The sequence below is a fragment of the Protomyctophum bolini genome, assembly GCF_963924005.1.
Source record: "Protomyctophum bolini genome assembly, chromosome: 2".
Classification (NCBI taxonomy): Eukaryota; Metazoa; Chordata; class Actinopteri; order Myctophiformes; family Myctophidae; genus Protomyctophum; species Protomyctophum bolini.
In genome coordinates this window covers 10737153-10764308 of record NC_137863.1, presented here as the reverse complement: position 1 = coordinate 10764308, position 27156 = coordinate 10737153, and the positions used below count along the sequence as shown (strand labels likewise).

The 27156-nt window shown below is 44.0% G+C and overlaps 1 protein-coding gene across 7 annotated transcripts in view; it reads left to right on the top strand.

Annotated features, from left to right (window-relative positions):
* itpr1b (inositol 1,4,5-trisphosphate receptor, type 1b) overlaps positions 1 to 27156 on the top strand; it is a 112218-nt gene that overhangs the window by 54510 nt on the left and 30552 nt on the right. For 6 of the 7 annotated variants that reach the window (XR_013966014.1, XM_080792512.1, XM_080792515.1 and 3 more), the window contains 4 exons: positions 10978 to 11107; positions 12522 to 12706; positions 23331 to 23514; positions 25228 to 25493. Coding sequence is in view for 6 of the 7 variants with exons in the window: in XM_080792512.1 (XP_080648638.1) it covers positions 10978 to 11107; positions 12522 to 12706; positions 23331 to 23514; positions 25228 to 25493 (765 nt within the window). In the remaining variant the exon portion in view is untranslated. The remainder of the gene's footprint in view (positions 1 to 10977; positions 11108 to 12521; positions 12707 to 23330; positions 23515 to 25227; positions 25494 to 27156) is intronic. The other variant, XM_080792516.1, reaches the window with a different exon arrangement.

Genomic DNA, 27156 nt, shown 5'->3' with positions numbered 1-27156 from the left:
ATCCATGTGTACTATCAGATTAAAAAAAAAAAGATGTAATCAGAGAAACTGATGCATTTGTTCTGACCTACAGTACAGTCGGCTACAATCCAAGGCTGAAGGGTTTTGAACAATGGGTCAATAGGGTTGAAATAACACAAAAGGTGAATTTCTCCAAGATGAACCTTTGAGGCCTTTACGGCAGACTGCAAGGAAATAGTTATTTTGTCGTCTACACCAAGAATGATAACTATAATAATAGTAATGATGTGCCCTAACCCTAACCCTCAGTGATGAACGATAACGTTCCTTAGACGGCGGCGCCAAGCTGTGTCGGAGCCCCAGAATGGATATTGATTGATGACTGGTTACTGCTGTAGCCTACAGAAAACCAGAAGGTTATGAGTTCACACAATTACCGCTAGTTACAAGAGTTATTGTCTATTGAAGGCAGATTTAATTAATATTTTTGTATGAACATCAATTTGATGGATGCATCCCAGATGTCCTTATCAAATGAGTATTTTTGAGTTTCTCAGCGATGTCGGCTGAAACGCCATGAGTGGTACAGTAACAACCTGAAAATTTGGATGGATTTTGATTTGACTGCCTGTATTTTGTATTGTTTCTCATATTGCTCTGAAAGTGATCCCAACAATATCTTTCATTGTTATAAATGTAGTTGTGGTCTGGACTCCATCCACTTGAGTTACAATGATATTTAATACAGTATTGCTACTGTAGGTCATATTACTATGAAAACCTGCAAAACCTGTCCGTCACTCCGTCACTCACGCCTCCATATATGTGGTGTCAGTCCATCACGCCTCGTGACACGCTCCTGAAGGTTGTCAGTCCGTCACGCCTCGTGACACGCTCCACATTGTTTCAGCGTGACCTCAGGGTGTCTTACTGGTTGTATATATAGTTACAACAATGCCCATGGGCCCCGACGCAATTGCGTTATCCGCGTCGCGCTATAGTTACGCCCCTGGTTGTTGTTATAATTATCTTTCTTGGTGTGGACAGCTCTTTAGTCGGTTATTCGTTGGGGTTGCTTATGAGTTCCTCCAACCGGAGCAGTGTTTCAGTGTCCTGTGTGCATGGTATCCATTTATTTTTAACAATGGTATCAGAACTCTAGTCACATTATTTAGAAAAGATATATTCCCTCGTTCCTTCCCTCCTGAATGTACTGTACGTAGTACGTACACAGTGTCTCTAATCGCTTTAATGTAAATTGGGAATATCGGCACAGACCATTAACATGCTGTGAGCATGGTCCATCGTCCTTAACACTAACGCCATTCATACACCATAACATGGGCTGTTGGTGAGCCTCTGTACTAATGTCCTCAACTGTAATTTAGTTCTAGCAGTGTTTTAAAGCCTCAATCCATAGAGCACCGAAGTCTGACGTCAATATCGGTAGAAGGCGCTAAGTTGTTCATACGGGTTGTACGGGTTGTGTACTTTTTTTTTTTTTGCATTGTAATCCCCATAAACAAATCGACCCCGGCCCTTTCACTCATATGGATATGAAGAATCAACCGACTGTGAGAAAACGCTACGTTACTGCTGCTGAATTAGTTAAAATTTTGCTAAAAACAATGAAATGAAAAAATCAACAATGAATGACTGACTGACTGTCTTAAACTATACAGAGACCCCCCCCGACAATATCGCAGAGACAGTTTGTTGTGTACAAACTAAAATGTCCATTTAAGTTTCATATAAAAAGGAGTCAATCGTTCAGATTCTATTGTTAGATCAAGCTTTACAAGAATCTTGGCTTAACCCGTTTAGACCGGGAACCCCTATAACTATACCTTTCCACCTGGGGTTATGTACAGTATATAGCAATATACATTCGTGCCAAAATGGGTTTAATATAGGCCTACAGTGCTTAGGATTTGGTACTTAATGTATGCTTTGTATGCATGGTGCTGTGATTGCAATTCACTAACTTCACTAACATTTCTGAGTGACCAACCAAGCTATATCTTGCTTACCTAGCTTCACTAACTCTGCCCCCTATACTTTTCTCTTCCAGCTGATTGCCTTTGATGATGAAATGGATGTGGCTGAGGTTGACCATTTTCCTTATTACTGTCGTGGTGTATACATTTGATTTACGCATGTCTGCCACTAGTGGTCTAGATGTGCCTGTGCTGCAAACTGACCTACAGTAGCTACACGTAGGCTTAATGTATACTTTGTTGCACACTGATGTCAGGCACCAACAATAGCAGATCTACAAGCTCAGAACACATCACATTGCAACACGTTGTGAGATTGTAGATCGGCTATTATCAGTGCTGGTGCGCAACAAAGTATAAATCAGGTTGCACATCTTTCGATGGCTTGACCCCCATGTCTTCGTAGTATGCCTGTATGAGTTTTCCCTACACAGTAAAATCCAGGGGTCCATTTTTGCACACTTAAAATAACACTCAGGAATTTACTGTGTAACATTATTCTCCTTGTTGTACAGTACTTCATTATCGTAGCATGTCTAACTAGAGTAGGCTATATTGTTGTGCTTCGCTGAAATGTAAATTGTCTGTCTTTCTCAGCTGTCCGTTATATTTATAATGTGCACTGTCAGCACGTCTTAAGACAGTATCATTTTAAAAATATATATATTTATGCAGTTTTTTTTTTAATGAAATGTTTTAGATATTGCCATATTCTGGAAGTGGGCTGTTGACATTCATACTTGTTTTATTAATCCACTATGATTCAGGGCACTGATGTAACCAGGGATAGGTCGAGCTTGTTTGACATAATGTTTACTGCAGGATTGTCTGTCAACTTGAGAGCTGGTTGGGATTGGAGGAGTGCATGCCTTAAGCGTGTGAGTGTGGGGGGGTGTGTGTGTGTTGGGGGGGGGGGGGGTGCGTGTTTGTATGTGAATCGACCTCTTTTAGATGGATGGCAGACAGGGAATGCTGTTCTCCTGAGCCCTTTGCCATTACTGCAAGAGCAGGTGTGAATGCTATATAATATAGCAAAAGCAATCCTGTATATTTAGCACTAGAAACCGAATACAGATCAGAAATGTACACCGTTGGAGGTGGACGTGTGTCTGGCAGCCAACATACTTCATGTGTACCTTGTAAGTGTGTGTGGGTGGCAATGGCCTGTTGCCCAGAGGAAGTAGATATGGCACATGAGTGAAAGGTGATCTGACCACATTTTGAATGATTGAGTGAGACACTGAGACCTATGATAATCAAAACTAAAAGTGTTTACAATTCCCGGAGGTTGCGTAACTTGATTAGTTCCATTATCAGTCCAAGCATTGCGCAATGTGTTATCCACATGTCATGGTATGTTAGAATATAGTTTCGATTTGTTCTGCAATTGTCTATATTCTCTACTGCAGCCAACTAAGTTTTCTGCTAAAGTTGGTTCTCTCTATTTGTTTGACATTCTTTATTTAGGAATACCCCATTGAGATACAGTATCTTGTTTTCGAGAGGGTCCTGTGATTTATGCACAGGTGGAAGAAAATAAATAATGTATTGGTGCACAAGAACAGTGGACAGTGAGTCAGTCGAGGGAGCGGGTGAAAGTGGTTATCTCAGAACAGTGCTCAATCACCGGAGCGAGTGAAAGTGAGGTAAACGGTTGTATCAGTTAGGGAGGGAGAGAGGCAGTTGGAAAGGGTATTTCCACTGTTGCCAAGAAGTCACATGCAGCCACCCCTCCCTCTCTCCCCCTAGCAGCTCCCTACTAGCTCGCTCTCTCTCCCCCTCCCTCTTAACCTCACTCCCTTCATGCTGTATCCTAGAGATGGAAGTCCCCAGCTGCATCCTTTCCGCAGAAACGGGCTAAAGTCAGAGAATGCCTTGTGGCTTCAGCAGCCCCGCCTATAAGCAGTGATTAAGAATGCACACATGCTCACACCTCTGCTGACGTGCACCCTCTGTCTCTCTTTCTGTCTGTCTGTCTGTCTCTCACTCACTCACACAACCACAACAGCATACTGTACCCTACCAATTCTATTTTTTCTGCATGTGCCTGGCCCTGTGCCCTAGAGAGCCCCCCCGGTGGTACACTCTGTCCCAGCCCGCTAGCTAGGCAGACACGTATGCAGGCTTACTATGCACGCATGCAAGGCCAAAGCCGTGATGTTCCCTCAGCTGCTGTGAGCTGCCGAAGGGCTGCTGTGATAGCCGTTATATAACCCCAGTGTTATGCCTGATGCTTCTGCTCTCCTCTGGCCTGCCACTACAGGAGGGAGCCTTTGCCAAGCTGCTGTCCATCAGCCCGTTCCCCAGTCGCTCAGGGACAGTCAGTTCTACTACTGTTGGATAGACCCTGGCATGGCATGCCTGTGGTTGCTCAGAGTCCTCCTCACCCCTGGTGCCTGCTCCTCACCCCAGATGCCCTGTCTGGTGTGTGTGTGTGTGTGTGTGTGTGTGTGTGTGTGTGTGTGTGTGTGGGTGGGGGGGGTGTAAAACAATGTAGACTGGCATTCCCCCTCGGAGATATTTAGTTTTATTTGATTCCAGAAATAGAAAATGGATAACTGTAAGCAAGCCTTCACCCGCCCACTAGAGCTCCTGTGTTAAGCTTGATCATGCTTTCATGTGCTGTCCCCCGTGTGTGCATGTGTTGCCTCTGTCAGAAAAAAAGAGCCCGCTCAGGGTTGGAGGATCAGAGAAGGATGATATCTGTGTTGTGTATATATAGCGGTGATGTAACAGAGTCCGCCAAGATTATATGGCTTTAGGATGACAATAAGTTCATTGTTGCGATTATGTAAGGCAAGATGATTTCTATGCAGGGAGAGTGGCAGTCCACATGTGTGTCTGTGTCTACGTGCTGCCTGTGTAAGCATGTCTCTGCGTTTGTGAACGTGCCAGCTGATCACAATCTCCTCATTATCCAGATTCTACTACCGTCACCTGCCCTGACACATTCTCCCCAACTTTCTGTTGCTCTCTCCCACAGTCCTTTTCTCTCCTGGCATTTTGCACTGCAAGCGTTTGCTCTTCACTGTGTTAATCTCTATAGTACCTCTTGTTTAATCACTGTTCATTTCTCTGCTTTCCTTTTTAATTGGCCATGTTTTTTTGTTTCGGAGCACCTGTTTTAGGTCTCCAGATTCTACCATTTCTCATTTACCAATCACATCTGTGCTCTTTTTCTTTGTGTTTTCGTTTCCCGTAGCTTGTTTTCCGGCTTCATTAGGTTCTTGTTTTTCTTTTTGCCACGCTTTCCCCCTTCCCTCCACTGTGTTTTCAGTTCGTGCCAGGCTACAACTCACCCAGGCGCTGCCACACCCATCTGGGGCTCTGCCAGTTTGCCTCAGTCTGTCTCTGTTTGTCCTCATGTATCCCCTCGTCTGCTTCTGTGGGTGACGTGAGGCAATGCAGGGGCTGATGTTGTTCTTCCCAGCCAACAGGGGGTGCTGGAGACGTTCCACGGGCCCGTGCAGTGGCGTCCCACTTTCTCTACCTCTGTGCTGCACGATTCTTGGACTCCAGCCAATTCTCAAGCGGTGCTTACATAAGAAGCAGCCCTCTTTTTTTTTTCTTTCTTTTTTTTTCCACCCTGGAATTTCAGACTCTCCACTGATGTGTGACCTTCAGTGGTAATTGCTAATAAAAGTGCAGTGGGGCTGTTTACCGGGAGACGCTGGATAGTGCCACGCCTCGCCCCGGGCAGTGTTGGCAAGAGAGCAAGGCAGGAAAAGGTGGGGGGAATTAGAGTTGGTGTGTGTATGGCGGCGGGGGTTCACTTGCCCCCTACAAGCACCTGTTAACCGTTTGAGGCCCGGCCTGCCCTGATCCGCATGCTCTTGTCTTTCTTATTTCTGCCTGGCACTGTGCCATCCTGGCACTGGGACCTTGTGTGTGTGTGTGTGTGTGTGTGAGTGGATGAACAGGGGATCCCTGGGTGCTGGTGACCCTAGGGGAGCCAGGTTATGTAATCCAAAGCAGGAGGAAGGAGTGACTGCTGCTGACACCACTCACGCAGCCTGCATGTGGGGTGTCAAGTTACACTGAACTCCTGGACTTGAGTCTGACTCTGACATTTCTATTTACTTGAGACTTTACTTGATGTATGAAGGGAATTTAGAGAAACTTGAACTTTGATTACTTGACATGGCTTCTAACTTCATGACTGGGAAATATGTAAAAGTGGTGCTGTCACATGCATACCAAAGCAGATACTTGAGAGAGTACTGATCTTGACTCATTACTTGACTTGTTTTTGTACATTTAGACTTGAGACTAGACAAAATGTATAATAGACTTGACTTGGTAAATGGTGCATTTATATAGCGCCTTTATCCACGGCGCTTTACATAGATTGTGCATTACTGTACATTCATCGGGAGCAATTAGGGGTTCAGAGTCTTGCTCAAGGACACTTTGACACTAACTCTGGGGGAGCCCGGGTTCGAACTGGGAACTTTGCGGTTCCCATCCGGCCACTCTACCTACCCCTGAGCCACCACCGCCCCCTTGGTAGCTTTAGGACTTTACTTCAGGCTTATGCCTCATGTCAGACTTGAGAGACTGACATGGAGATCACATCTCTGAGGCCCTGGCCTGAGACCTGTTGCGAGTGTTGCCAAGAGAAGTGGAAATTCAGAAGAAGAAAATGCTTTTTGCTTAGTGCTGGTTTTCCATAATTGATCTTGTACATCACATCGGTCCAGTGTGTTCGAAATGGCAAGTGGGAACCCTGTTGGCGTTTATGGGGCCCAGCTGCATTCTGAGCTGATGCAACATTTTATAGATAAGAGAAGCATGCGGTTGCATTGGGTGGTTTCCACCCAACTTCAACCTTCATATAATAGGTCCTCACTAATAATCATGATAAAATGGCACAATGTTTCTCTACTCAGTCTTTGTCTCAGGAGGGCTGTGGGCAGTTCAGAAACCCGTCCACCAGTGACATCATCAATGGGGAAGCAAAGCTAATATAAACTGCAGGCTTTCTAGTCCTGAAAAGTTGCAATGTGAAAATGGAAGTCATCGTTCTCACGATAATAATCTAAACATTTTTGTAAAAAAAATCTGCCTAACGATGATGTCACTGGTGGACGGGTTTCTGAACTGCCCACAGCCCTCCTATGAGACACAGACTGAGTAGAAAATATTGTGCCATTTTATAATGATTATTAGTGAGAACCTACGTATTATATGAAGATGGGTTGAAAAGTGGTGAAGTGGTCCTTTAAGGTTGTAAATTAGGTCAAAATAGGAAGATGATGATTATCATGCTTTACCACTGAAGTCAGACTTCAAAGCTCCTTGGTTACCTTGAACATTCAAATTGAATTACAAGAAGACTCCAGTCTTGTTTGTGTGCATTATGTCTTTTCCTGTGTTGACTTAAACAGAGACCTGATAAAAGGGACATTCCTGTCCAGTCACATAGTTACTCAACCTGAGCTATCATGGCTGGGTTATACTGTAGAGTTAGACAATTCCCATGTGGGTTTGGTTTGTGCTATTTACATCCCAGTGATAAGTTGTACAGTAATTGCTGGAAATGTCTCTCCGTCCATTGTAGGGCATCAAACACTAATATCTGCATAAAATGCAATGCACCTTTGTGTCTTAATATTCTTTTAATCTTTTGGCTGTCTTCTATGATAATGCATCTTGCATGACATTGTTTGCATGAGCTTTTAAATAAGCTTGAGTCTTATTTTCACTGCATGTTTTTTCTGATTTTAAATTTGCATGTTAGAATTTGTTCGGTTTTAAGTCCCCATGGTTTGGGTAGAATACTGCACAGTACTAAAAGCCTATCTGTCCACTTTTGCACCCTCAGAACTAAACTAAAACTGAGGATTTTAGTGAATTTCTTTGCATCTGTGTTGGTCAACACCCATTGATGTTCCCTTTAGCTTAAACATTGTATGTATACTATAGGGCATTGTTTGTCTTTTTGCCAGCTGCTTGAAAAGCGACGATATGCTAAAGTTACTAGACCACATTTGGCCACCAGTCTTCTGTGACTTCAATAATCCTCCGTGGTCCTGGGGGCTTGTAGGCTGGCTATTTTCGGCAAAGTTATTTAGTGTAGTGAGGATAAGGAGGGGGCCTTGTGGGGGGTGGGGCCGGAGGGGTTGGGGTGTGGGGCCGCGAGCGTCTGGTCAACTTTATTTAGGGTTTAAGTAGTTATTTAGGGTTTAAGTATAGTTAATAATGCTCAACATTTACAATGTGTTTAATACTGCACAGTATAATCTGAATGCACATGAATTCTAGGGCACAGTATCTTTCATTATATGGAACCAATAAACACTAAGCATGACAGTGTAATCAAGACATCAGATGTCAGATAATAACACATTTGTTGTCCTCTTTGTCATTGCCCTTGGCTTTTTGGATCATGCGCTTTTATTACTGTCAGGCACATGACTGGTAACCGGGTGAAGTGTAGCCGGGCCAGAGCCATCAAATGGCTGTGTGCTTAAAGGGCAGTCTTCAATAGGCCAGGTTCCCAAACGTTTTCAGCAGAGACCCAGAAGATAATTGTGTGTGGTCTCCTCGGGAACCAAAAAAATTACATTATGAATTAACCAGTTAAGCCCTATTTGTGACCTTTTTTATCTGCTAGTTTCACTATATTTCTTTAAAAAGAATTCAATGAATGGATTTATTTTTAGAACATTTTTTTTAATCGTTTAAATAATAAAAGATACTACTCACAACAACCCTTCAAATCGTTCCACAACCCAAAAATGGGTCCCGACCCTGTGTTTGGTCTAGAAGAATATACAGTATGTTGTACCACTAACCTGCCATTTAAACACCTCAACTAACAGTAACTTTTTATTTCCACTCAGCTGGCACCTCCACCTGAGCCTGAGGTCCCGACTGAGGTGTGTTCAACACCAATATGGTCCGTTGCTGATCACAGATCATGCCTCCTCCTATAGTTTCATTCCCATTACCATCGTGCCCCCTCTTGCATCTTATCTAGAACTTACCTCTATTTTGGGCCTTGTTGACACACACACACACACACACACACACACACACACCCACACACACACATATCAGCCCCAACATGGAAATGGACTACATATTGACGTCTGTTTTTGTCCTCCCCTTCTTCCATTCATCCTCGTTCCTCCATTCCTCCATTCACCCTCCTATCCACCCCATGGTTTTTGAACGAAGCCCAGTTTCCTGACCATCTGTCAGCATGGGTTTTTGGAGCCTTGGAGAGGTGTTTTTCCATGGCAGATTGGAACATCGGGGCTTATAGTGTGTCAGTAGCGCACTAGCTCCATTATGTAACCTGGATAGGGCTCCATTTTCTTTCCTTTTTTTCTCTCTTTCTCTAACTCACTCTCTCATGGCTTGTATTTCTCCCGGCTGGCAGGCTATCATTCTCTTATGTAATTAGTGGGTTTTTTTCATCACTTCTTTTGCAAGTAATGTCACTACTTTATAGTTCATACAATATATACACACTTGTGTGTGTATTATATGTATATCTCTATCTTTATCGTATAGATAGAGAGATGTATATATATTTATCTTTATCGCGTGTATTTGTCCCGATACACTTCTTTCATTTCCGTTCCGATCCCGATACCACAATTTCCGTGTTAGCCGATACAGAATACCGATACCAGAGAATAATATTTATAATAATACAAATATAAAAAAGATCACTGACCGGGAATAGTGCAGTTTATAGCTATATATCTTGTGTTGTGTTTGTAGCAGACTTACTCAAATCCACTCAAGTCCACTTGCAGTTTGGGCAACTCCAAAGCAAACTCCACGTGCCCCAGCATTTTATTCACCTGCCATAGTGTCAACCCCTTACCCCTGTGTCGGATCGGTGGTTAGACTGGCTATTCGCCGATACCGATATGATCCGATTATGACCAAATAAGGGCCGATCCCATACTTTTCCGATACTGATACAGTATCGGGACATTTCTAATATATATATATATATATATATATATATATATATATATATATACACATATACATACATACACAGTATATATATACATACATACACAGTATATATATATATATATACTGGGCACAAACAGTAGATTATATAACCGCAGCCACACTCTTGCCCTGACACATTACCATTACCTGCATGATGTAACCTGTCCCAATTCCCTGCTTGCATGAAAGAGACACTAATGTGCACTGTATTAACACCCTCCCTTTTTATTTGATTCTTCTTCTTCCTTTTTTTTGTTTTTTTTTTGCTTTCTGCTAACTTACCACACCTTTAAGGAGCTTGATCCTAACGAACCCCAGAAGCAACTGGAGGACCAAAGGAGGGTAGGTATTGTACCGAGCAATCTGCCTGTGGATTGGTCTGCTCTGGCCTCCCCCAAACACATGCACACAATCCCTGGAGCCCTTGCACGGCTCGCACACTTCCCCGGCATGGCCGCTCGCTCGACCACTTTTGCTTACTAACAGTCCACCGATAAGAGTGTATTTTCACGTGACATACAGCTGACAGGAAAGCCGAAGCCCGTCAAGTCTCAGTCCGCATTGAACCGTTCAGATGAGTGACCGAGCCACCATGGGTCCAGTGGGTCCAGTCTGCTTGTTAAACCATGGGAATTGTGGGAGTGTGGCCTTTGACCTACTCAACAGGTCTTGGGGGTCAGTGCGTCAAATAAAATGAGATGTGTTCCTCTTCTGCTTTGACTAGGGCAGTATTAGTTGGAACAGAGAGAGGAACAATAGATCATGCCACATATACAGTATTACCATCTCTGAGAAGAGAAGTAGAGGACATTTGTGTCTTATTTACCATTATTTTGCAAATAATACTTGTAGCCATGTGAGCCTTTTGTCACTTTCTCTTGCATAACTCTAAACAAACAGAATATCAGCAGTTTGCACAACCTTTTGTAACCTTGTACGACAGTGGTTCAATAACATTGATGTTAGCCTCTAACTATGCTCCTTTGTCATGATCAGCGTTATTGAGTATGTAGCTCCCAATGTCCGCTATCTCTGATAGGGAGAAGCCCTTCGGCAGATTCTGGTCAATCGCTACTATGGGAACTTCAAACCTGGCGGGAGAAGAGACAGTGTCACAACTTTTAGCAATGCTCCAGTCACCCCTGGAGCCAATGGAAAGGCCCCTACAGGTGTGTCTATGTAACTATTATTTGCTTTCTTTTCTGTTGTGGGTCTGCAGCCCAAACATTGTTATGGGTCACGAGTAAATATCCCCTTTTTTTTGGTTTGTAAAAATAAAATAAAATATAAAGTCGTGAAAATAGCAGGTCTACAATCTTCAGCTTGTAGATCTTCCTTCTGATTTCACTAGTTTGGACCCCAGAGGGACACATTTCTGTCTTGGTTTCGGGTCCACTGGTCTACAGTACAATTGTTCATATTCCACTTGGCTATCTGTCGTCCTCTCATTTGAAACATTGGCTAATTCAACGGGTGGGCCATAAAAATAACTGCCATTTTATTAATTTCATGGAGCTGTTCACAGACTTCAATCAATGATGTGACTCATTGTTCACTTCCCGTGGTTCTGAAGACGGAGAAAATAATATGTTCTTGTTGGCCGCCGCCGTGGCCGTGTCCTCATTGAAGCACTTAGACCTCCCTGTCCCCGAGCATATCGCTGCTGTTGGCCCGAAACCTTGTATGTCCAAAACACTTCGGTTTCTTTATTGGAATATTTTACAAATATAAAATATTGAAAATAGCTAATCTACAAGCTCACAACACGTCGAGATGAGATGCGTGGTGAGCTTGTAGATATCTGGGGGGGGGGTTTTTCACTTCTTTCGTACAACACTCTTGCATGATGAAAAGAGGGCATTCATTTATGACAAAAACATAAACATTTTAAACGTGGGAGATAGGAGTTTTGTGCCCGACAGCAACGATATAAGCCGTCTGCTCAGCCTAACTGAGGCCGTGCTGTTGCCAGGCGACCAGAGAGCAGTGCTCCTGACTGGAATGGGTCATGAATGCACCTGTTCACCCAGCCACAGAACGCTGTGCTGTGCCATGCTAATGCTGCATGTCTGTCTAGTGGTGCTGTCTAGGGTCAATAAGCCATTAGTCAGTTGACCGAAAATAAATAATAATTTTTGCTATCAAAATACGGTATATATATATTTTGTGATGTATCGTGTAAATGTTCTTTTATATAACTTTTACGACCAAAATTTGAATGCTTGCTTTTTCCCCATATTATATTAAGGGGAAGTTATGCTTTTCATTGCTAGTAAAGATGTAGATGTTCCATAGTGAAGATGTAACTTGTAATTAGCGTTTATCATTTCGTACTTTATTTACTTTTGTTTTAGGGTCTACATTAATTTAATATACAGTAATAATCAACTAAATCAGTCAAATAATCCACAGATTAATTGAAATTGTTCAGAATCTCATTCACAATAATGGTCACATTTTCTGAAAGAAACATGGTGCAATGAATGTGTACTGCAATGCACATAAAAACATCCACCAAGCATAATATGGTTATTTTCCAAACCACGTGCATTTGTTCTCAACTCCTGCTCTGTGCCCATATAGTTGTCAGCTCCGGAGTGGGAGGGCGAGCTGATCTCAACCTGGCAGACGTCCAGTGCCACCTGGATAAGGAAGGGGCTTCTGACTTAGTCATTGACCTCATCATGAATGCCACTAGTGACCGCATCTTCCAGGAGAGTATCCTATTGGCCATTGCACTGCTGGAGGGCGGGAACACTGTCATTCAGGTACGTGTGTGTGTGTCTCTGTCTCTGAGAAGGTCAGGAAGGCATGAGTGGGATATAAACAAAAATGTAATTTTGCTTCCGAAGAGGTTGGGCCATTACTCCAAAGGGGGATTGCGAGTGCATAAATGTGATTTTTACCCAGGATTAGAACATTAGTAATCAATAAATGTACAGTTAACCCATTCTGGACGGGAACTTCTTTTGGTGTTTTAAGCATTATGTTATACTTTAGCTATTAGTCGTGAAATCATGAAAATGTGTGCCAAACTTTGATACTTGTCCTTTATTTTAATTTTTAGATTTGGTAGAACCTTTGGTTGTACCTGGCCATGGTATACATACCTAGGTTAAAATATTGACCATTTTATCAGTTTCTCTGTGAGTGAAAGGCTGAAAGCAACATTTTTATTTCTCTCTCCATTCAGTCTCATTGCACCTGGACTGAAGTACAGTACTCCTACTTAAATACGCCTAAGTACTCATTCTTTCCCAGTGAACGTTTTTAACTCAAATCTTTGCTTCTGGGTGGTCCCCAGAACAACATATTTTCAGATGGGGTTCTGCGGCCAATTACATATAATTTAGTTTGAGAACCACTGATATAGAAACAGGTTTTTCAGAAAACTGTCATGATTTAGAAAACATTTTATTTATCTAATTAACCCATTTAGACCTCAGGTCTAAATGGGTTAATTAGATTGAACTCGGCGATAGGATTCTTAATGGGACTAGTTAAGTTGAGTTGTGTCCCACAGGTAGAAAAGCTTCCCAGAGAAAGGGAAAGTGAGGGTACGGGTGGTAGACGCCGGAGTGCCAGAGGAACAGGAATTGTGTTTTGGCTCACGGCCGGGGCTGCTTGGAGAGGAGCAAACTCTGCAGCCGTGTGCGTACGTCATCGCCTCCCCACTGCCAGCCCGAGGTTGCTACAGCAACGCCAATCTTTGCTAACCTCACACAGCGAGGTGGAGAGGGGAGCAGCCTATGCTGATTGCAGGGCAATTTCATTATCCCAGCTTAGCGTGTGTGGGGTTACGGGTATGGATATCGTCGCTTTTGGGTGGAAACCTTGTATGTCCAAAACTGTTACTTTGCACTAAAAGGACTTATAATGGATCCAATGTACTTATTATTTAGTCCCAAACTTAATACTTTTTCTGAAGAAAAAATAAATAAAAGACACAAAAAGCAAAAGTACATCTACAGTATAAGCTCAGAAGACATCACTTTGAAGCACGTTGTGAGATTGTAGATCGGCTATTTTTGCGTGTGTCACTGTAGTTTGACGAAGTAGGTTATTCATTTATGGGGAAAAATAGATCACACCCGTGTGAAGTGAGAGGCGGTCTTATCATTGCACATCATCATGACGTAACATGTCGATTTGCTCAGTCACATACGACGTAAATTCTCCTCTCATTGTCAATGGCATTTAATGTTTGTGTTAGCACAAAAAGCTGATGTTTGTGTGCATGTGTACACGCTTCTATGCGTGTGCTGTTTTGTATGTATGCAGGCTTGCTTGTGTGTGTTCTTGCATAAACACGGGTGCCTTGCATAATAGTCTCCTATTTGCATAGCCCTTCTACCTGGCTTCCCACAGACAGTGTACACAAAGGCACTCACATGATGTCTGTTACATAAGAGGCTGCCTGCCTGGGTGAGTAATGCCTAGACCCTAGAGCACTGTGACTCCTGACATTCCACCTGGACTCCTTTACTGCGTCACGCTGTGCAATCAAAGCCCCCTACACATACACACACACACACACACACACACACACAGGCCCCTGGGGCACTGTTTCTCAAAGTGGGGCCTGGAGACCCCCAGGAGTCCTTGAGGGGGCCGCAGCTTAATGATTCATAGTTGGGAACCCAATGGACCCTATAGGAGTATATATGCTGTTCATATAGTCAGTATTACATCCACACTGTGTACTCTGTGTGCTGGTGCAGGTCAGGTGAGAGTTAGTGTTGATGGAAGCCTGGCAGGTAAATCTCCACTGGGTGTGGTTGTTTTTGTTCCTTTTGGCACATCCCATTCAGTTAACGGCACCTTTGTCTTTTGCGGTTGCCAAGCCCAGGCAAGGATACTAGACTTTTTGTATTTTTTCGTTTATAATGTTTCTAACCGTGTGAGAGAGTGTGAGAGAATATTTACATGGGGAAACTACTGCTATTAGTCATAGTGATTGTGCTATACAGCAGGGGTTCTCAACCCCTGGGTTGCCAAATTATTTTGGGGGGTCCCCACTTCTCTTTTTTTTTTTGCAACTGAATGGCTGGAAATGGTAATGAAGAGTTTACATAATGGTACACATAGTACATGCATACACCTTCCCTATTGATTATATCTGATTTCATATCTGGTATTTATTTATGGTGTATTGTCTCTATAACTATTGTTATTGTAGCAGTCAATTTATATTGGGGGTCGGGAGGGGGTCCCGAGACATTGCCAAAGCATTTCCGGTGGTCCCCAGCCAAAAACGTTGAGAACCCCTGCTATACAGGACAAGAAGTATTTGCCTGGGTGAGAGAATTTGTATTGTTATTGATTATAATGCCTCAGTATCTTTGGCTTCTTATTTGTGATCTTAAGGGAAATAACTGGCTGGGAGGAATCTTCATAGCCAGGGTTGTTTATTATTTGGCCATCTTAAAGCAAGGAGGATGCAGCACTTCAAAGCCGTTCGTGGTAATGTTTCAGTGAGGTGTTTTTCCTCCTCTGGGGACAAGCATGCTTTGTTGCGGGATCATGTATGGTCCAGGGTGAATTTAAAACATATCAGCAGACGCATCACATTTCTCCCTCTTACGTAACACTGGGCAGCATGCCTTGTTGGAGGACAGAGGGGTTCTTGTTGTCCAAATGAAAAGCAGGACAAAAACATGTCCACAGATTTTCTCCAAACACTTTGTTTGTTTGTTTTTTGAGGTAATCCAGAACCGTAGCCAAGCCAACACATTTTCCGGGAAAGGCTGCGTGAGGGTAAGGGGAGCAAGGGAAGACGAGGAGTGGGGATTATTTGGACGTGGCAGCCTGCAGGAAGAGCGTTACTCCGGATTTACACTTGGTTGTAAGCCGTGTCACTCGCCAAGAAATAAGACGATCGATAAGCTCAAAATGCTCCAATTTGTGATGCGTTGTGAGCTTGTAGATTGGCTATATTCAGTGCACCACACCAGCGCGCAACCAAGTATAAGTCAGGCTTTAGTTAGGCAGCAGGAAGTGGGCCAGGTCACACCTCTGGCATGGCAGCTTTATGCCAGCCTGCTCCCTGCATGCTGTGTGAGAATAAACCAGCATGTCTTCTCTCTCTCTCTAGGGATGTTCACTGGTAGCCAGTTAGGGGCTTTACCCTGGTACTGCATACAGGAGCACAGGTCAAATTGTTTCATAATTGGTCATATATATTATTCGCATTGAGACCATTGAGACCTGAGACCAGATTCTACAAAATGCATTCTAAATCCTGACAGTTTTCTGAAAGACCTATGTCAGTAGTTCTCAAACTATTTTGTCAAGGAGCCCAAGATTACTGTACTGTATTTGGCCACCGACCCCCATCTGGAAATATGTTGTTCCAGGGACCCCCCAAAAGCAAAGATATGAGTTTAAAAAGTTTGCTGTGAAAGAATATATATTCAAAGATTTGCACACGTTTTCACGTTTTTTTTTTTTTTTTGCATATCTACAAACTTTTTAATGTGGTTAAGCTAAGGTGACACAGATGCGTTCAAGAACTAGATAAGATAACAAACAATAAAACAACATTTTGTTTGGTACATCCACTCCACTGTGTGTGTGCACGCACGTGTATGCACGTTTTGGGGGAAATTGAATTGAGTCCTAACAGTGCTTTACAGCTGCTTGAAACATAATTGCTGTGACTGTGTTTTCACATACAATCGAAAATTGTGAAAATTGGTTTACAACGCATCGTTTTGTGTCTCTGGATGTTTCGTGTTTCATGTCTAATCTTCCTTCCCTGGTTCTTACTTTGGGCCAGCCAGCCATGCCATGCTCATCAAGTCAGAGAGATTGTCAGTGAGATTGTGCTGCCCACACAGTCTGGCTGTGTTGGAAGCTGATCCAAACACTACAGCAGCAGCAGTAGTGGGCAGCGATGGCTGCAGGCTAGTCGGACAGAATACTCTCCTGTAGAGCTTTATTTAGTGGCCTACTGACCTCTGCAGACAATGTTCTGATTTTGCTGTCCTCTGAAGCTGTGTTTTTTTTATAGCATGGCCGAAGGCCAAGTCATATAGAACTGAATTTGTCTGTAAAAGTAAAGTACCATTCACAGCTCACGCCGCTATATGCGTGACATCACAAAACAGCTTATCAGGTGCCGCGGTGTAACTATAACTTGCTGATGCAGATAGCAGACATACACACAATGAACAGCGCTGAAGCCAACGCTTCGTTTACGAGCCGCATATCAAGTAACTTTGTTAGCGATTAAAATAAGCCAATCCCTATACTGTCCTATATAAATGTCTGATTTCACAATGTGGCATCCAGTGTCCGGAATAACTGATGTGTGGCATTACGACACACCGCCATAACGACTACGTGGTGTCCACGTGCAGTTAGGGTCATGGTTAGGGACATGGTTAGTATTTAGCACATCGGAATGGCAGTGCGTCGGAATAGCGGCTTCCGAATGCCGGTGTGTAACGGGTTAAAAGGTTCATTTACCAAAGAAGGTACTGTGGCTAAATCTACCAGCTGTACAAGACAGCCAGGCCTAACCTTTATATGGGCACTGGGCACTTTGTCTTATCTTTCAAGATCAGCATCTTCAAAGAGAGCAGGACTTACTGTAGACTCTAGATTCATTGACAAATGCCTTTCCCCCCTCTCTCTCTCTCATTCTCTCATTCTCTCTCTCTCTCGCTCTCTCTCACATACACACACGTGCGAGCACGCACACGATCTATCCAAGGGAGCTCTTAAAAAAGATTCCCCTCCCAGTGCACCCTTTAACCCTAACAAGCAAACAGGTGCCATGGCTCTTACTCTATATTAGCACGCTGTTGTGCTCTGCCGTCAGCCGCTTCGGGTTTTGATTTATCCGCCCACCGCCTCTTGTTTCGGGTTCACTTTTCAGACACCTCCTGGAAGCCTCTTTTGATAGTCTTTGCCCTGCAATACGAGGCCTTGCCCTTTGCCGTCATCAGGATAAGCATTCTCTTCCTGACAGAGAGTGGTGGTTAGAGGGGGTTTCTGATCACTTTCAAACAGGAAGGCTGCTGCCATGTTTTTCCTTTCGGTCCTGTTACTGTATCAAATTTTTTTTAACCACACGAAAACATGCTTTAAATAGGCTTGTTCAGTTAATCAGGTAAATCCATGCAAAGCTCAGATGCATCCAGGCTCTCATCCCACGGTGGCATTCACCCCAAACTAGGCCTGGGCAATTATCCAGAAATATATCAAAACCATCATTTAGAACTAAGGTTGTCCCGATTGGATAGGGTGATTGGAAATCTGGGCCAATCACGTCATTTTCAAATGATCTGGATCGGGAGCCAAAAAATGTGATCGGGACATCGAATTATCATAATTATATCTATCATGATATTAGACTGGAAATTGTCTGTGATTTGGCATATTGTACTATTGTGATATGGCATAAAAGTGTTCTATAAAATATAAATATCGGATCGGGAAAAATCGATATCGGCAGATGCTCAAAATCAAATGATCGGAATCTGATCGGGAGCGATCAGGACATCCCCAATTACAATTTAAGCATTTAAACGCGTGGTGTCTACCTGCTCATTTAGGTTAATCGAATAATATCGAGAAGCAGGGTTTTTTAAATAATTTTAAAATGTATTATATGTAATATTATTTGATCAACTAGGTAGATGGATCTTTCATAATGGCCTAAGTCGATTAGTCCGATTAACCAATTAACAATGTATTATACTTCGTCGTACAATGTTGGCGTGCAAAAATAGCTAATCTACATGCTCACAATATGTAGCATTGCAGCGCATTGTGAGAGCTTGTAAATCTGTTATTTTCAGATGTTGATTGTCTCCACCAGGCTGAAGGCATGTGGAGAGAGTATAGTCCGTCCGTCCTTCCTTCCATCCGTTATCAGCTAATCTCCGGCACCGTTGGCCCAATCCATGCCAAACTTTGCACACACACTCCCTGGATGCCAACGAGAACCTCTGCCCCAAATATTCCTCAACGGCCTGTTGTAGCGCCACCATGAGGCCGATTTAGGCAAAACACATTTCTGTAGATATTTCTATCCAAATCAGCCTCACGGTGGTGCTATAACAGGGCAATTCCTGTTTTTACTTATAACTGCATCGATCTGTATACAACTTATGTATGCGCACTCCCTAGAGGCCATGGAAAAACATTTTCCCTGCATCCCTCCACATCTGCCGGTTATAGCGCCACCATGAGGCCGATTTCTTCAAAACACATTGTTTATGTTAGTCGCACAGATTTCATCCAAACTCACGCAAATCCGTACACATTATCTCTGTAGTAATGTGATCAAGACGAGCCTGTTGGATTTCTCAGATTCTACACTGATTGGCTAAGATTGCCTTCCAAAGTTTTCAGGAGTAGCCCGTTTTGTACAAAATGCCACACATGTCCTGCTCATCCAGAATTCTATCCTCAGAGATGCTATGAGTGATTTGGCTCTGCATTTCCTCAACAAAATGAAGAACATTGTTGCAAAAAAACAAAACAAAAAAACTTTTATATTACTACTAAACATTTTGCCAAACATCACACACACACTCCTATCCTCCTGGTGGAGAGCTGTGCCCAGAAGGGCACTTTTTTTCTAGTTCTATCATATCGCCCAGCCCCTACTCCGGAATGCCTGTCTGTCTGAACCAGATTATATACAACCTGGTTGTACCGAATGTACACATACAGCATCTCCGTGGTTACCAGCTGGTTGGTGGCGTGGTCTTGTAGCTACAGCGGCCCTCCAATAATCACAGCTACAGCTCTGTCACTCAGCGAGCTGTCAGGAGACGGGTGAAAGAGAGGGAGGGAGGGAGGGAGAAGGTGGTGGGTGGTGGTGGTGGGGTGGAGGCGGTGCTGGTGGGGGGGTGACAGTATTAATAGATCTTACATAACTCGCCCCTGTTGATGCCAAAAGCCCTGGCGGCAGCTGAAAGCGTAGGAAAGGAAGGAAAAGAGGAATGCAGTGACCCTGTTTTCTGAAAAGGAGGCCCCCTCCTCTGGCCTGGCATGGCTGTCCTATAGGGCAGTGCTTCTCTAAGTGGGGGTCCGGGGACCACCAGGGCTCCTTGATAATGATAGGGGTTCCAGGGAGTCCCCAGAAAAATGTGTTTAATATCGTACAAAACTCTGTTCAACCACTTTAAACCTGTATGCATGGGCTATTTGAGGTGATCTACGATCTCACATGCATTGCAGGCAGCGCGTTGTGAGTGTTTGTAGTGTATCTAAACCTGCCATACTGTATGTCAGTGGTTCTCAACCTAGGAATTGTAGGAATTGAGGCATTACATTTTGTTTGACTCCATTCCACAGATAAATATTATGAAAATAGCAGATCTACAAGTTCACAGCGGTTCTTTCTTATATTATTTGACAATCTGGCCAATGTTTCACTAGTTGCTTTTTTAGTATAGGATAGGATGCAGTAATGGTCTATTTCTTTTTTGGGGGATATTAAAAACGTCTTAAAATTCCTTAAATTGTCACTTCACTGTCATCTGGGGACCCCCCAAAATCATGTGGGGACCCCCCTGGGGATTCCGACCCACAGGTTGAGAACCACTGTACATGATCCTGGGGTCAGCTCTCAGGGGGCTTAGTGGCTCTACAGTGGGATGTACAGGAGGCAAAGCTTCTTCAGGGGGGTGATGGGGTTGGTGGGGTGAGTAGCATGCTTAACTCTCTGGCTGACTGCAGGACTGAGGAGGGAATGAATCAGCAGGTTGCTGCTCAGAGCAGTTTCTTGGCGAAGCTCTCTGAAGCTAGCTGTTGTGGCAGCAATTCCTCTACCTTGGTTGGTTATTTTGATGTTGTTGCCTTTTGTCAGACACACGGAAGCTTCGATTTTTGGAAATGTACGTAGCAGCAGTGCTGTCTTTTGATGGGAAAGTGTTCAAAAATAAATACGGATAGGGGGACGTTTGCTGCTGTAGAAAAACGCGAAACACAAAACTGTCCCTTTGTTCTTATTTGCCAACAACTGGGTATCCCTGGATACTGTGTCTTTACTCTGGGCTCGATACAAAGTCCAGAGAATGTGTTTTTACATGTGTACGTGTTCTGTGCAACTGTGTTTGTTGTGATTTGTACAGTAAGTAAAAAGTTGAGTTCCTGTTCCTGATTCCACACGCCACACAGTGGGAGGACAGCAACCAAACTGTTCTCTTGGGTCTCTCTCTCTCTCTCTCACTCGTGTTGTTTTCTGCAAATTGATGCCAGTCAGGTGCTTGCAAAAGTGCAATGTAACCGATGGGAGATGGAATTGCTTTGTTATGACCACAGTCATGAGGTCCCGTCATTTGAACGCACTAATGTCATAAAGTCGCTTTTCTGGCACTGCTGCTGCCATCTCTGTTGCCAACTTGCATAAGCCCGCTGTAAGATTTTAATCAGATCACTATCAATGAATGACCCGGTCTTGTCAACAGGATTATGTTAACGACTCAAAACAGGGTTCAGAAAAACAAGCAAACATGGCACGTTAAAGAAAGTGAGGGAAAACAACATGGACTCACATGACTCAATTGCCGTTTCAGTGTCAAGTGCTCCCGCCTTTGGGGCAGATAAGATTAGATCTGTAATGGCTTCTATTTCATAGTGGTTTTATTAAAAGGTTTTTATGCTATACTGTTACTGTATTCATGCACCACCCTCCCATTCTCTTATTTGAACTCAACCCGGAAAGACAGTTGCATAACGTGCTTTCAGAACCATCCCAGAATGTATGCATGCACGCATGCGATAAGTTTGCCATTACACCCGCTTCCCTTCTAACCCCTCCTTCTTCACACCATGCACTCAATTCGTGCCACTCTGGAACCAAAAAAAGTAGGGCAGGATTTTCCTCCTCTCCTCTCGCCTCCCCTTCCCTCCCGCCGCCTCCCCTCCCTCAGTGGGCTGATGTAACAGTGTTTTAGCTGAGGCGCTGTGTGCACGCTACATAACCACTCAGCTGATTACAGGTCTTATGTAAGTAGGGATTGTCAAGAGGAAAACAATGGGACAGGAAAGGATATATACCAGCCTGTTTGTGGCGGGCAAAAGGGAATGAGTTCACTTTGCATGCAGGCCTTTTGAAACAAGATTTCCCTTTGTGTTCACACTCCTACGGGCAGAAGTCCTTCCTCCTCCTCCTCCTCCTCCACAGCTTCACGGGACCCTAAATCCATGGAAGATAAACACTTTACACAGTCTATAGCAAGGTCTATAACAGCTGAAGTCCACAGTTTACTCCAGAATGGAGTATGATGGCCAAAACATTGCTGTCTGTCTGTTGTGCACACTGTATGAGCACCTGTCTCTGCTGCGCGTGCGTGCGTGCATGCACACGCTCGTGTGAGTCCTAACATCTTTGTGTGACTGCATGGTCAGATGGCTACAGTGGGTGTGTCTGCATGCACTCCATACTGTATGCGTTTGTCCATACACAGTACATTTTAGCGTTAATTTATCAAATTTCTACTCTGAAAGTGTACACATGGAATCAAATGCACCTGTGAGGGTCCATTTGGAACCCGTGTACACTTTCAGGGTTAAATGAACACTCGGGAATGTACAGTATATGTACTGTAATCAGCTAGAGCAATGTGGACACAGAGCAGATGGTGTAACACCCAGGTGAGAACAGTGAAGTACAGTGAAGCCTTACAGGGTATTTACTTGGCAGTAGAGGAAGAGGCTTATGTAACTCCACTGCACGTACAGGACCTCTGGCTGTCAACAGAGTGGAGAAATGTTCAGTAGGGTGTGTGTGTGTGTGTGTGTGTGTGTGTGTGGCTGTGTGCGCATGCATAAAGTGAGTGGCAAATCGTGAGTTTGTTTACTACCCTTCTGCCGCGATTGTTTCTCGTTCCATCGTTCCAGACCCCATTCATTTTTCCAAATATATTTATATGAATTATTTTCAAGTCTAGAATCAAGCCATCCAGGATCCTGGTAAATCATGGCCATAACACATTAGATTATTATTTTTTGAATATATAATATACTATATTTAATAAATTCCCTTTGTTTTGCTGTTTTTCAAAAATAATATATTATATATATGGCTTGATTCTAGGCTTAAATTAATTGATATGAATTTTCTATGGGAAAAATGAACCGGTCCTGAACGATGGAACCAGAAAATGGCCCCCACTGCCATGCCCTATTGAGCCTTGGTTAGTGGCTAAACACATTGATTGATTGATTGATTCACTGATTGATTGAATAGTTTATTAAACAGAAATGTAAAAACAGCAACAGAGTACAGTAGAACACAAAAAGGGATAGCACCAAAAAAGGTCCATGCGGTCTTGTTTCCATTTTGGCCCTATGCAATCAATTCATATACATGACACCTGAATAACAACAACATTGAACATTGTTTTGTTTTGTTTTGTCAATCCCTAGCGGTCATTCTTCATCCGTTTGACGAGTGACAACAAGTCGGAGAAGTTCTTCAAGGTGTTCTACGAGCGCATGAAGCTGGCCCAGCAGGAGATCAAAGCCACGGTGACGGTCAACACCAGTGACCTGGGCAGCAAGAAGAAGGAGGAGGAGCCGCCTGACAAAGACACACCTGCACAGAAGAAAGGTCAGGGAATAGTTCCACTCGCAACCCTGCTGCTAGGGTACTGGTCACTGGGTCAGGAAATGGTTCCACTCACAACCCTGCTGCTAGGGCACTGGTCACTGGGTCAGGGAATAGTTCCACTCGCAACCCTGCTGCTAGGGCACTGGTCACTGGGTCAGGGAACGGTTCCACTCACAACCCTGCTGCTAGGGCACTGCTTCCCCACACTGGGTCAGGGAATGGTTCCACTCACAACCCTGCTGCTAGGGCACTGGTTCCCCACACTGGGTCAGGGAATGGTTCCACTCACAACCCTGCTGCTAGGGCACTGGTTCCCCACACTGGGTCAGGGAATGGTTCCACTCACAACCCTGCTGCTAGGGCACTGGTTCCCCACACTGGGTCAGGGAATGGTTCCACTCACAACCCTGCTGCTAGGGCACTGGTTCCCCACACTGGGTCAGGGAATGGTTCCACTCACAACCCTGCTGCTAGGGCACTGGTTCCCCACACTGGGTCAGGGAATGGTTCCACTCACAACCCTGCTGCTAGGGCACTGGTTCCCCACACTGGGTCAGGGAATGGTTCCACTCACAACCCTGCTGCTAGGGCACTGGTTCCCCACACTGGGTCAGGGAATGGTTCCACTCACAACCCTGCTGCTAGGGCACTGGTTCCCCACACTGGGTCAGGGAATGGTTCCACTCACAACCCTGCTGCTAGGGCACTGGTTCCCCACACTGGGTCAGGGAATGGTTCCACTCACAACCCTGCTGCTAGGGCACTGGTTCCCCACACTGGGTCAGGGAATAGTTCCACTCGCAACCCTGCTGCTAGGGCACTGGTCACTGGGTCAGGGAATGGTTCCACTCACAACCCTGCTGCTAGGGCACTGGTCACTGGGTCAGGGAATGGTTCCACTCACAACCCTGCTGCTAGGGCACTGCTTCACAAACACTGGGTCGGGATCGATTTGTGGGTCGTGGACACATTTTTATGGGTACCTTTTATTTATTTTTGTTTTCAAAAAACATTCCCAAAAAAGCAAAACAATGTTATTATAAAAATAAAAAAAATCTGTAATTTCATGTAGAAATCATATCCGAGAAATTCCATAAATTAGAAAACAAATGTTTAAGAAGTAGTGAAAATAGCCGATCTAGCGTTGTGTTTTTCTAATCTAAAAATCTCATTTCTCTTTTGGATCACAGGCGAAAACGTTTGGGAACCACTGTGCTAGGGGACACTGGGGAAGGGAATTATTACTCTGGATAGAATCTAATGATGTACTGCATACAGTGCATACATATGTGTTCACATAGCAATAGTTGGGTCATTTAACCCACCCATTATCTGACGGCCCTCTTCTAGAAGTCTAATCACTGTCACCCAATAAGAGTACCATAGTCCCGATGCTCATCCCCCGGGTTGCGAAAGTAATTTCTCAATATGGAATAACGTCTTAGAATCGTCTCATATAAGAATTGTGGCCAAATATAAACAAACTGTCTCTGCGATATTGTCGGGGGGGGTGGCTCTGTGTCGTTTACTATCGTAAAGAAATTAACTAATTTGGCGATAGTAACAGCCGGCATCATTTGTTTATTTTTGGAACACAGTTCTTATTTGACACAATATAAAAAAAAAAATAGTCTATGGGAATTCAGAAATGACTTCAGACTCTATAAGCCCCCAGGCATTGGATAACCTGTGGTAGCATTTTGTCTTGTCCAGTCAAAGATGTAGCGGTGGTTGCCCTGGTGACGGAAGAGGTCAAAGAGCAGCTGGTTGAGGCCACCACTGTCACCAAGAAAGCCTTCACCACCTACCGCCGGGAGGCCGAGGCAGAGGAGCACCAAGCGGCGGCCGAGGGCTCCACCGTCGCCCCCGCTGCCGACAAGGGCCAGGAGGAGGGCGAGATGAGCGTCCTCATCACCATCATGAAACCCATCCTGAGACTCATGCAGCTGCTCTGTGAGAACCATAACAGTCAGCTACAGGTCAGCCACACAACCACTTGAATGCCCTTCAAGGCTTTGTTGTACGAAACTTTCAAAATGTGTCATCATATCATAGCACACTTTAGTTCCAGTTGGAAAATAACGACCTTTTTCTTTTTGTCGAGCAAAATGGTCATGCGGCGAAGTGTCAATTTGCCTACAGTCTCCTGCATGAACACATGACTTGTCTACATGGATTGGCTACTTCTGCTGTGGGGATTTTGTTTTACCCCCCACCCCCCCACACACACAAACACACACTCTCTCTCTGTCTCTCGCTCTCTCTCTCTCTCTCTCTCTCTCTCTGGCCATGCCAGACTTGAACATTTCCTGACCTGCATTGTGAAGTTCCACTACCAGACTCGGGTACACAGAAATGAAACTGTGTTGAAAATAGACATCATTCTGTGGAACAACGTGATGCAACTGGTCTGGTTTCACTATGAGGACGGTGCTGTGGTAGTTTTTGGCATTGGACAGCTACAGTACAAGAGCCCAGACAGTAGACTTCCTTCTAACAGTAGCTGTTTGTATACACAGCCTCGGTCAGAGCCTCATTAAAAGGTGACTGGCTGGCTGCTGAATACGTCTGGCTCACCCGCGCTCTCTGCTTGGCCCGGCGTGGGTGGGACTGGGACATATTGATTTAGTGCCAGACACAGCTCTGATTAAGTTCACTGTGATGTAATTAAACACATGTCACCGCCCTGTCACATCCCTGCAATAACTAATGAATACCTGATGTTTGGAGAGAACACAAACCAGGAAATCAATATAAAAGAAGCGGAATTTGTCCACTTCCAGATGCAATCTGCACAACGCTGATTCAATGTTTAAATATAATTAGAAATTAATTTGATGAGACATATTCTGGTCACTGATATTGTCGTAATGCGTCAGTGTAACGTTTTCTTTTTTATTCCTTTTTTTTTAAGTTTAATGTTAGAAAATGAATGAAATAAAAATGAAAAAAGTAATTAGAAGGACAATAGGGGTCACCACTGCCAGAACCAGGGGAGTGTGTTTTCAATGAGTCGATTGATTGATTGAAGAATGTAGTAACAGATTGGAGAATTACAGTACATTTCAAGCACAACTGTGGACGACACCATAAACTTACACTTGTTTACAATAGGGTCCACCATGTTCAATTAATCATAACATTTAGAGACGTACAAATAAACACTTCTATATAGCCATAAACAGGAAATAATCATAGAGGTAAAAAGGGGAAAAAAAACTTATACTGTACAGTGAGGGGAAGAAGCTTGGGTGGGGGATTCAGATTTTACGGGGCCAGTTTCGAATTGCAGCCGTACGTGCCCTTTAAGAGCGGTTTTGAAGGAGTCAAGGGATTCGCATGTCTTAATGACTGTTGATAAAGCGTTCCACATTTTGGTGGCATAGAAATTAATTTAGTCCCTTGTTTGTGCCCAATCTGGGTTGCACATGGTTTGTTGAGGTCCCTCTGGTGGTGTGGGTGTGGACTTCGTTGACATTAAGGAAGTATTTAGACAGGTACATGGGTATATTGGTGGTGTAGCGAATCTTGTGGACGGTCGGACCAGACCCATTGCAAGATGCTTTACTCTGTCGTCAACCCTCCCTAAGCCATTCCAGTCTGTCAAAATGGACAGGGGTGAGGTGGGTTCGGGGAGTGAGG